This window comes from Haliotis cracherodii, unplaced genomic scaffold (assembly GCF_022045235.1).
Source record: "Haliotis cracherodii isolate W230 unplaced genomic scaffold, xgHalCrac1.p SCAF_8, whole genome shotgun sequence".
NCBI lineage: Eukaryota > Metazoa > Mollusca > Gastropoda > Lepetellida > Haliotidae > Haliotis > Haliotis cracherodii.
In genome coordinates, this window is record NW_027266341.1 from 53,324,334 (window position 1) to 53,337,654 (window position 13,321).

The following is a 13,321-nucleotide window of genomic DNA, read 5'->3' on the forward strand; positions in this document are numbered from 1 at the left end:
ACACACACACACAAACATACATATTCATTCAGTCTCTCTTTCTCACACACATATACATACACACACATGCATGTTCATTCAAACTTATATTTACACTCACACAAACACACACATACATACATACATACATACATACATACATACATACATACATACATACATACATACATACATACATACATACATACATACATACATACATACATACATACATACCTGCTCATTCATTCACTCACTTGCACACATTCAGACATTAAAAGGATAAGGAGTCTAAGAGAAGATCTTCCTAAAGAAGGCAGCCGCTCTCGTCAGCGCCTTTCTAAGGGGATGAATCTCTCTGTCATCCACAAAGCTGTGGTCGTCGTCGTCCTCGTACACCCAGTAGTCACTGTCATCGTCGTCACTTGGGGCAGGATAGTAAGCGGCGTGGTTGATGGTGACAGGGGCGGGGAGCGTCTCACCGTAGACAGGGCGGGCCCAGAACGGAGTGAAGACGCTCAGGGGGTCGGGACAACGGGAAGGGGACACAGCCAGGGAACGCTACACATCGAGGGGTGGAGGGAGGGACAAAGGAAGTCAAGTCAGACAGAAATACGGGATACTTTTGCATAGAAAACGAATCACACTTTATTATAGGGACTGGGCAGACTTAATGTGCAACAAATCAGCTATACTAGACGGAAGAACTTATAGGGTGGGCAAGTAAAACTACATACACAGTCGGACTCCTCATCCTGAGACGGCCACAAACTCACAGCCGCAGGAGTGCCATAATAGCGAATTATGTCCTCCCGAGCTGAAAAAGAAAAACGAAAGCTAGCCTCAGTTAAATGTACGCCGACGGCTACGTTCAAAAAATCACAATTCATGACTTCTGACAGCTACAGTATGACACTCGACCTCGGCCCTTTGACACCTCGAAGTCCAAGTGTATGTAGGGTTACAGGCTGTGCTGCAAGACGACATTTAACCAATAAAATGGGCCAAACAGCTCCCTTTCACGGAAAACGGGTTATCTTACATCTGTACAACATCGCCCGACGCTATAATGTACGAACAGGTTTCATCTGAGAACCACATGTCAAGTTTACAATCTAACATTTTCAGTTATGACAATTGCAAATGGCGGCCGCCATCTTCAGTCCCGATACTGCTGCCTAACAACGACCAATTTCACGTCTAATTTAGCATGTTAATACTGTTAAGTGGAATAATTGTGATCTTAAATACCTTGAATGTGAAGCCTTGTATTCATCTTGGAAGAAGACACACTTGGAATGATACAGCAGTGAGCGAAACGTAGAGGTCAGCGGAGCAAAAGCGATCGTTTTTCTGTTGAAAACAGAAGGGACGTCGATAACGGCAACGGTAACTACGTTACGGAGTTCGAGGAGTCAGAACGAGGCTCATCGCCAGCTTTCGGCGTGGTAAAGCCTAATGGCATTGCCAAGGGTGAAAACTGCCGGGTTTATTTCGTCTGAACACCGGGATTAAGTTGTATCTTACAACTGAAACGTTGCCTACATCAGTTCAGAGTTTGAAAAAAATGTGCAGGTGAAACTAGGTGTTTTTCGTGCCTCCATTACTCGAAACAGGGTGAATTTTGTTCACTTTGATATGGACATTAACCTTAAACGTTTGCTAGGCCGAATAGCGATACCACATAACGACCCTCTATTATACTAACCTTCACAATACCTTTTACATTCGACAAACTGACACGGGCTAGCAGGCTAGTAAGAATGCACATCTCTGATAATCCATGTGGGATTTGGGAATTATTCCCTATCCTACAGGGATAAAATAAAAGTTAAATGGTACTGGTATTTTCCAACGTGTGCAGCGACAGTTCTTATTTGGTTTGATTTCTAATCTGGAAACACGATGACCACAGAAAATAGCTAATAGGAGAGAAAGATAAATGACAAGCATATTGGTTTTTACTACACTAGGCCTGAGGGGCCGACCATTTCATGTTCGTTTGGAAGGGGGAGTGGGCGACGTTGGATTTTGTATGGAGACTAGATATTTTTCAGCTGCAAATGCAAAATCAGTTATAAACAATGAGCCTAAATAAAACATTGTTCAAAAACCCACCTTGCAACAACGTATTTTTGGTGGCCGACATGTTCTTTTTGTCCAACATATGGAAGCCTAATTAGTTTTCAATCAACTTTGGAGACAATATATTTTTTTTCTGAAAAAATCCTAGCCACCCACACACTCACAGTCAGAGAAATCCTATTGACCGTCCCATTTTGGAAACCTTGATGTGGACGTACAGGGGTAGAATTCAGACCCCTTGTATCATTTAGGTATTTTTGTAGAATGCCAGATACGAATATTACGTCATATATATATATTAATCTACTCTTGCATACGAGTAGGTATCAATATAGGCTTTCTACTTGCGCCTGGCCTCGGCCTATGTATAAAAGCATGCCCTCTGCAATTTCTGAAGACCACGGGCCAAAAGACAAGCAGTGAGGTGATGAGACGAGTGGAATCCAATATTGACTGAGGCGAAGGGAGATCACTCTCAACCCCTTGTCCGACTACTGCTATTAGTTGGGTGAAGTGCTCGTAATATATCCCATGTGGCGACACTTGTGTTTTAGAGAAGAAAGGCAATTCTCGATTCGCACTCCTTTAAAAGGAAGCCACGTTTATTGTTACATTAGAAACGATTAGCTATTATATTGGAATATAAAATTTATTCCAGATAACAAAGTATCAGAGAGCTGTCCTCAGAGAATATCCCGTGTCACAATTGTCGCCCACATAAACATTTAGAAGTGTCTGATCTTAAGGTAACCCCACCTATTTAGAAATCTTCTGCTAAGTGCAGATCATGAAACTGGGACACAGCAGCACAGCAATATAGAGGCAGCATTCACTTTTTAACAATATCCATATGAATTTATGTCACATGTTCGGAAATCTTGAGGATTTGGCCAATATTGCGATGCTGCTGTCGCCCATATATTATTAGCTGTAAGGAAGAAACACTGTAGAGAAAACAGACGACTTGTGTATACATTACAGAAACATTTATTCAGATGACCGAAAGTCGAAAGTAATATGCCTCAAGGGAGATCCAAAAACGGGCCAAAATTGTATAGAAAGTATGGTCTTGTGCCATGCTAATAAACCAAGAGGTTTGCCGAACGGAAACTGAAGGTCGGGCCAAAACAGTGAGCCTAAAAATACGCCAAAAATACGCTAAGAGCGGGTATATTGAATGGTAGTCTCTCTCTCTCTCTCTCTCTCTCTCTCTCTCTCTCTCTCTCTCTCTCTCTCTCTCTCTCTCTCTCTCTCTCTCTCTCTCTCTCTCTCATACATGTATGCTCGTTCATTTACTCTAACTCTCACCTCTAACATACATACACTCTCCCTCTCATACATACAAACATACATACACACATTATTATGCATACATGCTCATTCACTCTCTCACACTCACACGCAAATACACACACATACATGCATACAGACAGAAACAGACAGACATGCCAATTCAATCTTTCATTTACTCTCACACACACGCACACATTACACACACACACAAACATACATATTCATTCAGTCTCTCTTTCTCACACACATATACATACACACACATGCATGTTCATTCAAACTTATATTTACACTCACACAAACGCACACATACATACATACATACATACATACATACATACATACATACATACATACATACATACATACATACATACATACATACCTGCTCATTCATTCACTCACTTGCACACATTCAGACATTAAAAGGATAAGGAGTCTAAGAGAAGATCTTCCTAAAGAAGGCAGCCGCTCTCGTCAGCGCCTTTCTAAGGGGATGAATCTCTCTGTCATCCACAAAGCTGTGGTCGTCGTCGTCCTCGTACACCCAGTAGTCACTGTCATCGTCGTCACTTGGGGCAGGATAGTAAGCGGCGTGGTTGATGGTGACGGGGGCGGGGAGCGTCTCACCGTAGACAGGGCGGGCCCAGAACGGAGTGAAGACGCTCAGGGGGTCGGGACAACGGGAAGGGGACACAGCCAGGGAACGCTACACATCGAGGGGTGGAGGGAGGGACAAAGGAAGTCAAGTCAGACAGAAATACGGGATACTTTTGCATAGAAAACGAATCACACTTTATTATAGGGACTGGGCAGACTTAATGTGCAACAAATCAGCTATACTAGACGGAAGAACTTATAGGGTGGGCAAGTAAAACTACATACACAGTCGGACTCCTCATCCTGAGACGGCCACAAACTCACAGCCGCAGGAGTGCCATAATAGCGAATTATGTCCTCCCGAGCTGAAAAAGAAAAACGAAAGCTAGCCTCAGTTAAATGTACGCCGACGGCTACGTTCAAAAAATCACAATTCATGACTTCTGACAGCTACAGTATGACACTCGACCTCGGCCCTTTGACACCTCGAAGTCCAAGTGTATGTAGGGTTACAGGCTGTGCTGCAAGACGACATTTAACCAATAAAATGGGCCAAACAGCTCCCTTTCACGGAAAACGGGTTATCTTACATCTGTACAACATTGCCCGACGCTATAATGTACGAACAGGTTTCATCTGAGAACCACATGTCAAGTTTACAATCTAACATTTTCAGTTATGACAATTGCAAATGGCGGCCGCCATCTTCAGTCCCGATACTGCTGCCTAACAACGACCAATTTCACGTCTAATTTAGCATGTTAATACTGTTAAGTGGAATAATTGTGATCTTAAATACCTTGAATTTGAAGCCTTGTATTCATCTTGGAAGAAGACACACTTGGAATGATACAGCAGTGAGCGAAACGTAGAGGTCAGCGGAGCAAAAGCGATCGTTTTTCTGTTGAAAACAGAAGGGACGTCGATAACGGCAACGGTAACTACGTTACGGAGTTCGAGGAGTCAGAACGAGGCTCATCGCCAGCTTCCGGCGTGGTAAAGCCTAATGGCATTGCCAAGGGTGAAAACTGCCGGGTTTATTTCGTCTGAACACCGGGATTAAGTTGTATCTTACAACTGAAACGTTGCCTACATCAGTTCAGAGTTTGAAAAATATGTGCAGGTGAAACTAGGTGTTTTTCGTGCCTCCATTACTCGAAACAGGGTGAATTTTGTTCACTTTGATATGGACATTAACCTTAAACGTTTGCTAGGCCGAATAGCGATACCACATAACGACCCTCTATTATACTAACCTTCACAATACCTTTTACATTCGACAAACTGACACGGGCTAGCAGGCTAGTAAGAATGCACATCTCTGATAATCCATGTGGGATTTGGGAATTATTCCCTATCCTACAGAGATAAAATAAAAGTTAAATGGTACTGGTATTTTCCAACGTGTGCAGCGACAGTTCTTATTTGGTTTGATTTCTAATCTGGAAACACGATGACCACAGAAAATAGCTAATAGGAGAGAAAGATAAATGACAAGCATATTGGTTTTTACTACACTAGGCCTGAGGGGCCGACCATTTCATGTTCCTTTGGAAGGGGGAGTGGGCGACGTTGGATTTTGTATGGAGACTAGATATTTTTCAGCTGCAAATGCAAAATCAGTTATAAACAATGAGCCTAAATAAAACATTTTTCAAAAACCCACCTTGCAACAACGTATTTTTGGTGGCCGACATGTTCTTTTTGTCCAACATATGGAAGCCTAATTAGTTTTCAATCAACTTTGGAGACAATATATTTTTTTTCTGAAAAAATCCTAGCCACCCACACACTCACAGTCAGAGAAATCCTATTGACCGTCCCATTTTGGAAACCTTGATGTGGACGTACAGGGGTAGAATTCAGACCCCTTGTATCATTTAGGTATTTTTGTAGAATGCCAGATACGAATATTACGTCATATATATATATTAATCTACTCTTGCATACGAGTAGGTGTCAATATAGGCTTTCTACTTGCGCCTGGCCTCGGCCTATGTATAAAAGCATGCCCTCTGCAATTTCTGAAGACCACGGGCCAAAAGACAAGCAGTGAGGTGATGAGACGAGTGGAATCCAATATTGACTGAGGCGAAGGGAGATCACTCTCAACCCCTTGTCCGACTACTGCTATTAGTTGGGTGAAGTGCTCGTAATATATCCCATGTGGCGACACTTGTGTTTTAGAGAAGAAAGGCAATTCTCGATTCGCACTCCTTTAAAAGGAAGCCACGATTATTGTTACATTAGAAACGATTAGCTATTATATTGGAATATAAAATTTATTCCAGATAACAAAGTATCAGAGAGCTGTCCTCAGAGAATATCCCGTGTCACAATTGTCGCCACATAAACATTTAGAAGTGTCTGATCTTAAGGTAACCCCACCTATTTAGAAATCTTCTGCTAAGTGCAGATCATGAAATTGGGACACAGCAGCACAGCAATATAGAGGCAGCATTCACTTTTTAACAATATCCATATGAATTTATGTCACATGTTCGGAAATCTTGAGGATTTGGCCAATATTGCGATGCTGCTGTCGCCCATATATTATTAGCTGTAAGGAAGAAACACTGTAGAGAAAACAGACGACTTGTGTATACATTACAGAAACATTTATTCAGATGACCGAAAGTCGAAAGTAATATGCCTCAAGGGAGATCCAAAAACGGGCCAAAATTGTATAGAAAGTATGGTCTTGTGCCATGCTAATAAACCAAGAGGTTTGCCGAAAGGAAACTGAAGGTCGGGCCAAAACAGTGAGCCTAAAAATACGCCAAAAATACGCTAAGAGCGGGTATATGGAATGGTAGTCTCTCTCTATCTCTCTCTCTCTCTCTCTCTCTCTCTCTCTCTCTCTCTCTCTCTCTCTCTCTCTCTCTCTCTCATACATGTATGCTCGTTCATTTACTCTAACTCTCACCTCTAACATACATACACTCTCCCTCTCATACATACAAACATACATACACACATTATTATGCATACATGCTCATTCACTCTCTCACACTCACACGCAAATACACACACATACATGCATACAGACAGAAACAGACAGACATGCCAATTCAATCTTTCATTTACTCTCACACACACGCACACATTACACACACACACAAACATACATATTCATTCAGTCTCTCTTTCTCACACACATATACATACACACACATGCATGTTCATTCAAACTTATATTTACACTCACACAAACGCACACATACATACATACATACATACATACATACATACATACATACATACATACCTGCTCATTCATTCACTCACTTGCACACATTCAGACATTAAAAGGATAAGGAGTCTAAGAGAAGATCTTCCTAAAGAAGGCAGCCGCTCTCGTCAGCGCCTTTCTAAGGGGATGAATCTCTCTGTCATCCACAAAGCTGTGGTCGTCGTCGTCCTCGTACACCCAGTAGTCACTGTCATCGTCGTCACTTGGGGCAGGATAGTAAGCGGCGTGGTTGATGGTGACAGGGGCGGGGAGCGTCTCACCGTAGACAGGGCGGGCCCAGAACGGAGTGAAGACGCTCAGGGGGTCGGGACAACGGGAAGGGGACACAGCCAGGGAACGCTACACATCGAGGGGTGGAGGGAGGGACAAAGGAAGTCAAGTCAGACAGAAATACGGGATACTTTTGCATAGAAAACGAATCACACTTTATTATAGGGACTGGGCAGACTTAATGTGCAACAAATCAGCTATACTAGACGGAAGAACTTATAGGGTGGGCAAGTAAAACTACATACACAGTCGGACTCCTCATCCTGAGACGGCCACAAACTCACAGCCGCAGGAGTGCCATAATAGCGAATTATGTCCTCCCGAGCTGAAAAAGAAAAACGAAAGCTAGCCTCAGTTAAATGTACGCCGACGGCTACGTTCAAAAAATCACAATTCATGACTTCTGACAGCTACAGTATGACACTCGACCTCGGCCCTTTGACACCTCGAAGTCCAAGTGTATGTAGGGTTACAGGCTGTGCTGCAAGACGACATTTAACCAATAAAATGGGCCAAACAGCTCCCTTTCACGGAAAACGGGTTATCTTACATCTGTACAACATTGCCCGACGCTATAATGTACGAACAGGTTTCATCTGAGAACCACATGTCAAGTTTACAATCTAACATTTTCAGTTATGACAATTGCAAATGGCGGCCGCCATCTTCAGTCCCGATACTGCTGCCTAACAACGACCAATTTCACGTCTAATTTAGCATGTTAATACTGTTAAGTGGAATAATTGTGATCTTAAATACCTTGAATTTGAAGCCTTGTATTCATCTTGGAAGAAGACACACTTGGAATGATACAGCAGTGAGCGAAACGTAGAGGTCAGCGGAGCAAAAGCGATCGTTTTTCTGTTGAAAACAGAAGGGACGTCGATAACGGCAACGGTAACTACGTTACGGAGTTCGAGGAGTCAGAACGAGGCTCATCGCCAGCTTCCGGCGTGGTAAAGCCTAATGGCATTGCCAAGGGTGAAAACTGCCGGGTTTATTTCGTCTGAACACCGGGATTAAGTTGTATCTTACAACTGAAACGTTGCCTACATCAGTTCAGAGTTTGAAAAAAATGTGCAGGTGAAACTAGGTGTTTTTCGTGCCTCCATTACTCGAAACAGGGTGAATTTTGTTCACTTTGATATGGACATTAACCTTAAACGTTTGCTAGGCCGAATAGCGATACCACATAACGACCCTCTATTATACTAACCTTCACAATACCTTTTACATTCGACAAACTGACACGGGCTAGCAGGCTAGTAAGAATGCACATCTCTGATAATCCATGTGGGATTTGGGAATTATTCCCTATCCTACAGGGATAAAATAAAAGTTAAATGGTACTGGTATTTTCCAACGTGTGCAGCGACAGTTCTTATTTGGTTTGATTTCTAATCTGGAAACACGATGACCACAGAAAATAGCTAATAGGAGAGAAAGATAAATGACAAGCATATTGGTTTTTACTACACTAGGCCTGAGGGGCCGACCATTTCATGTTCGTTTGGAAGGGGGAGTGGGCGACGTTGGATTTTGTATGGAGACTAGATATTTTTCAGCTACAAATGCAAAATCAGTTATAAACAATGAGCCTAAATAAAACATTTTTCAACAACCCACCTTGCAACAACGTATTTTTGGTGGCCGACATGTTCTTTTTGTCCAACATATGGAAGCCTAATTAGTTTTCAATCAACTTTGGAGACAATATATTTTTTTTCTGAAAAAATCCTAGCCACCCACACACTCACAGTCAGAGAAATCCTATTGACCGTCCCATTTTGGAAACCTTGATGTGGACGTACAGGGGTAGAATTCAGACCCCTTGTATCATTTAGGTATTTTTGTAGAATGCCAGATACGAATATTACGTCATATATATATATTAATCTACTCTTGCATACGAGTAGGTGTCAATATAGGCTTTCTACTTGCGCCTGGCCTCGGCCTATGTATAAAAGCATGCCCTCTGCAATTTCTGAAGACCACGGGCCAAAAGACAAGCAGTGAGGTGATGAGACGAGTGGAATCCAATATTGACTGAGGCGAAGGGAGATCACTCTCAACCCCTTGTCCGACTACTGCTATTAGTTGGGTGAAGTGCTCGTAATATATCCCATGTGGCGACACTTGTGTTTTAGAGAAGAAAGGCAATTCTCGATTCGCACTCCTTTAAAAGGAAGCCACGATTATTGTTACATTAGAAACGATTAGCTATTATATTGGAATATAAAATTTATTCCAGATAACAAAGTATCAGAGAGCTGTCCTCAGAGAATATCCCGTGTCACAATTGTCGCCACATAAACATTTAGAAGTGTCTGATCTTAAGGTAACCCCACCTATTTAGAAATCTTCTGCTAAGTGCAGATCATGAAATTGGGACACAGCAGCACAGCAATATAGAGGCAGCATTCACTTTTTAACAATATCCATATGAATTTATGTCACATGTTCGGAAATCTTGAGGATTTGGCCAATATTGCGATGCTGCTGTCGCCCATATATTATTAGCTGTAAGGAAGAAACACTGTAGAGAAAACAGACGACTTGTGTATACATTACAGAAACATTTATTCAGATGACCGAAAGTCGAAAGTAATATGCCTCAAGGGAGATCCAAAAACGGGCCAAAATTGTATAGAAAGTATGGTCTTGTGCCATGCTAATAAACCAAGAGGTTTGCCGAAAGGAAACTGAAGGTCGGGCCAAAACAGTGAGCCTAAAAATACGCCAAAAATACGCTAAGAGCGGGTATATGGAATGGTAGTCCCTCTCTCTCTCTCTCTCTCTCTCTCTCTCTCTCTCTCTCTCTCTCTCTCTCTCTCTCTCTCTCTCTCTCTCTCTCTCTCTCTCTCTCTCTCTCATACATGTATGCTCGTTCATTTACTCTAACTCTCACCTCTAACATACATACACTCTCCCTCTCACACATACAAACATACATACACACATTATTATGCATACATGCCCATTCACTCTCTCACACTCACACGCAAATACACACACATACATGCATACAGACAGAAACAGACAGACATGCCAATTCAATCTTTCATTTACTCTCACACACACTCACACATTACACACACACACAAACATACATATTCATTCAGTCTCTCTTTCTCACACACATATACATACACACACATGCATGTTCATTCAAACTTATATTTACACTCACACAAACGCACACATACATACATACATACATACATACATACATACATACATACATACATACATACATACATACATACATACATACATACATACATACATACATACATACATACATACATACATACATACATACCTGCTCATTCATTCACTCACTTGCACACATTCAGACATTAAAAGGATAAGGAGTCTAAGAGAAGATCTTCCTAAAGAAGGCAGCCGCTCTCGTCAGCGCCTTTCTAAGGGGATGAATCTCTCTGTCATCCACAAAGCTGTGGTCGTCGTCGTCCTCGTACACCCAGTAGTCACTGTCATCGTCGTCACTTGGGGCAGGATAGTAAGCGGCGTGGTTGATGGTGACAGGGGCGGGGAGCGTCTCACCGTAGACAGGGCGGGCCCAGAACGGAGTGAAGACGCTCAGGGGGTCGGGACAACGGGAAGGGGACACAGCCAGGGAACGCTACACATCGAGGGGTGGAGGGAGGGACAAAGGAAGTCAAGTCAGACAGAAATACGGGATACTTTTGCATAGAAAACGAATCACACTTTATTATAGGGACTGGGCAGACTTAATGTGCAACAAATCAGCTATACTAGACGGAAGAACTTATAGGGTGGGCAAGTAAAACTACATACACAGTCGGACTCCTCATCCTGAGACGGCCACAAACTCACAGCCGCAGGAGTGCCATAATAGCGAATTATGTCCTCCCGAGCTGAAAAAGAAAAACGAAAGCTAGCCTCAGTTAAATGTACGCCGACGGCTACGTTCAAAAAATCACAATTCATGACTTCTGACAGCTACAGTATGACACTCGACCTCGGCCCTTTGACACCTCGAAGTCCAAGTGTATGTAGGGTTACAGGCTGTGCTGCAAGACGACATTTAACCAATAAAATGGGCCAAACAGCTCCCTTTCACGGAAAACGGGTTATCTTACATCTGTACAACATCGCCCGACGCTATAATGTACGAACAGGTTTCATCTGAGAACCACATGTCAAGTTTACAATCTAACATTTTCAGTTATGACAATTGCAAATGGCGGCCGCCATCTTCAGTCCCGATACTGCTGCCTAACAACGACCAATTTCACGTCTAATTTAGCATGTTAATACTGTTAAGTGGAATAATTGTGATCTTAAATACCTTGAATGTGAAGCCTTGTATTCATCTTGGAAGAAGACACACTTGGAATGATACAGCAGTGAGCGAAACGTAGAGGTCAGCGGAGCAAAAGCGATCGTTTTTCTGTTGAAAACAGAAGGGACGTCGATAACGGCAACGGTAACTACGTTACGGAGTTCGAGGAGTCAGAACGAGGCTCATCGCCAGCTTCCGGCGTGGTAAAGCCTAATGGCATTGCCAAGGGTGAAAACTGCCGGGTTTATTTCGTCTGAACACCGGGATTAAGTTGTATCTTACAACTGAAACGTTGCCTACATCAGTTCATAGTTAAAAAAAATGTGCAGGTGAAACTAGGTGTTTTTCGTGCCTCCATTACTCGAAACAGGGTGAATTTTGTTCACTTTGATATGGACATTAACCTTAAACGTTTGCTAGGCCGAATAGCGATACCACATAACGACCCTCTATTATACTAACCTTCACAATACCTTTTACATTCGACAAACTGACACGGGCTAGCAGGCTAGTAAGAATGCACATCTCTGATAATCCATGTGGGATTTGGGAATTATTCCCTATCCTACAGGGATAAAATAAAAGTTAAATGGTACTGGTATTTTCCAACGTGTGCAGCGACAGTTCTTATTTGGTTTGATTTCTAATCTGGAAACACGATGACCACAGAAAATAGCTAATAGGAGAGAAAGATAAATGACAAGCATATTGGTTTTTACTACACTAGGCCTGAGGGGCCGACCATTTCATGTTCCTTTGGAAGGGGGAGTGGGCGACGTTGGATTTTGTATGGAGACTAGATATTTTTCAGCTGCAAATGCAAAATCAGTTATAAACAATGAGCCTAAATAAAACATTTTTCAAAAACCCACCTTGCAACAACGTATTTTTGGTGGCCGACATGTTCTTTTTGTCCAACAGATGGAAGCCTAATTAGTTTTCAATCAACTTTGGAGACAATATATTTTTTTTCTGAAAAAATCCTAGCCACCCACACACTCACAGTCAGAGAAATCCTATTGACCGTCCCATTTTGGAAACCTTGATGTGGACGTACAGGGGTAGAATTCAGACCCCTTGTATCATTTAGGTATTTTTGTAGAATGCCAGATACGAATATTACGTCATATATATATATTAATCTACTCTTGCATACGAGTAGGTGTCAATATAGGCTTTCTACTTGCGCCTGGCCTCGGCCTATGTATAAAAGCATGCCCTCTGCAATTTCTGAAGACCACGGGCCAAAAGACAAGCAGTGAGGTGATGAGACGAGTGGAATCCAATATTGACTGAGGCGAAGGGAGATCACTCTCAACCCCTTGTCCGACTACTGCTATTAGTTGGGTGAAGTGCTCGTAATATATCCCATGTGGCGACACTTGTGTTTTAGAGAAGAAAGGCAATTCTCGATTCGCACTCCTTTAAAAGGAAGCCACGATTATTGTTACATTAGAAACGATTAGCTATTATATTGGAATATAAAATTTATTCCAGATAACAAAGTATCA

General features: G+C 42.3%; 3 protein-coding genes across 3 annotated transcripts; all 3 read right to left on the minus strand.

Annotated features, from left to right (window-relative positions):
* Window positions 1-224: 224 nt before the first annotated feature.
* Window positions 225-1,062, minus strand: LOC139450638 (uncharacterized). The gene is made up of 2 exons (XM_071232423.1): window positions 717-1,062; window positions 225-540 (listed from the first exon to the last, which is right to left on the minus strand). The coding sequence occupies exons 1-2, from the start codon at window positions 867-869 to the stop codon at window positions 271-273; spliced, it is 423 nt and encodes a 140-aa protein (XP_071088524.1). The 5' UTR covers window positions 870-1,062; the 3' UTR covers window positions 225-270.
* A 2,245-nt stretch (window positions 1,063-3,307) lies between these two features.
* LOC139450544 (uncharacterized) lies at window positions 3,308-4,781 on the minus strand. Its single transcript, XM_071232285.1, has 3 exons — window positions 4,757-4,781; window positions 4,243-4,322; window positions 3,308-4,066 (listed from the first exon to the last, which is right to left on the minus strand). Exons 1-3 carry the CDS (start codon window positions 4,779-4,781, stop codon window positions 3,797-3,799), a joined length of 375 nt encoding a protein of 124 aa, XP_071088386.1. The 3' UTR covers window positions 3,308-3,796.
* A 5,697-nt stretch (window positions 4,782-10,478) lies between these two features.
* On the minus strand, window positions 10,479-11,648 carry LOC139450516 (uncharacterized). Its single transcript, XM_071232248.1, has 2 exons — window positions 11,303-11,648; window positions 10,479-11,126 (listed from the first exon to the last, which is right to left on the minus strand). The coding sequence occupies exons 1-2, from the start codon at window positions 11,453-11,455 to the stop codon at window positions 10,857-10,859; spliced, it is 423 nt and encodes a 140-aa protein (XP_071088349.1). The 5' UTR covers window positions 11,456-11,648; the 3' UTR covers window positions 10,479-10,856.
* Window positions 11,649-13,321: the final 1,673 nt, after the last annotated feature.

Bases quoted from the DNA above. Each gene is read 5' to 3' on its own strand.
- LOC139450516 (XM_071232248.1), bottom strand. From the start codon at position 11,455: ATGAATTGTGATTTTTTGAACGTAGCCGTCGGCGTACATTTAACTGAG. The intron at 11,127-11,302 runs GTATGTAGTTTT...CTCGATGTGTAG, and splicing joins AGGATGAGGAGTCCGACTGT to CGTTCCCTGGCTGTGTCCCC.
- LOC139450544 (XM_071232285.1), bottom strand. From the start codon at position 4,781: ATGAATACAAGGCTTCAAATTCAAG. The intron at 4,323-4,756 runs GTATTTAAGATC...TTTCTTTTTCAG, and splicing joins TACAAGGCTTCAAATTCAAG to CTCGGGAGGACATAATTCGC. The intron at 4,067-4,242 runs GTATGTAGTTTT...CTCGATGTGTAG, and splicing joins AGGATGAGGAGTCCGACTGT to CGTTCCCTGGCTGTGTCCCC.
- LOC139450638 (XM_071232423.1), bottom strand. From the start codon at position 869: ATGAATTGTGATTTTTTGAACGTAGCCGTCGGCGTACATTTAACTGAG. The intron at 541-716 runs GTATGTAGTTTT...CTCGATGTGTAG, and splicing joins AGGATGAGGAGTCCGACTGT to CGTTCCCTGGCTGTGTCCCC.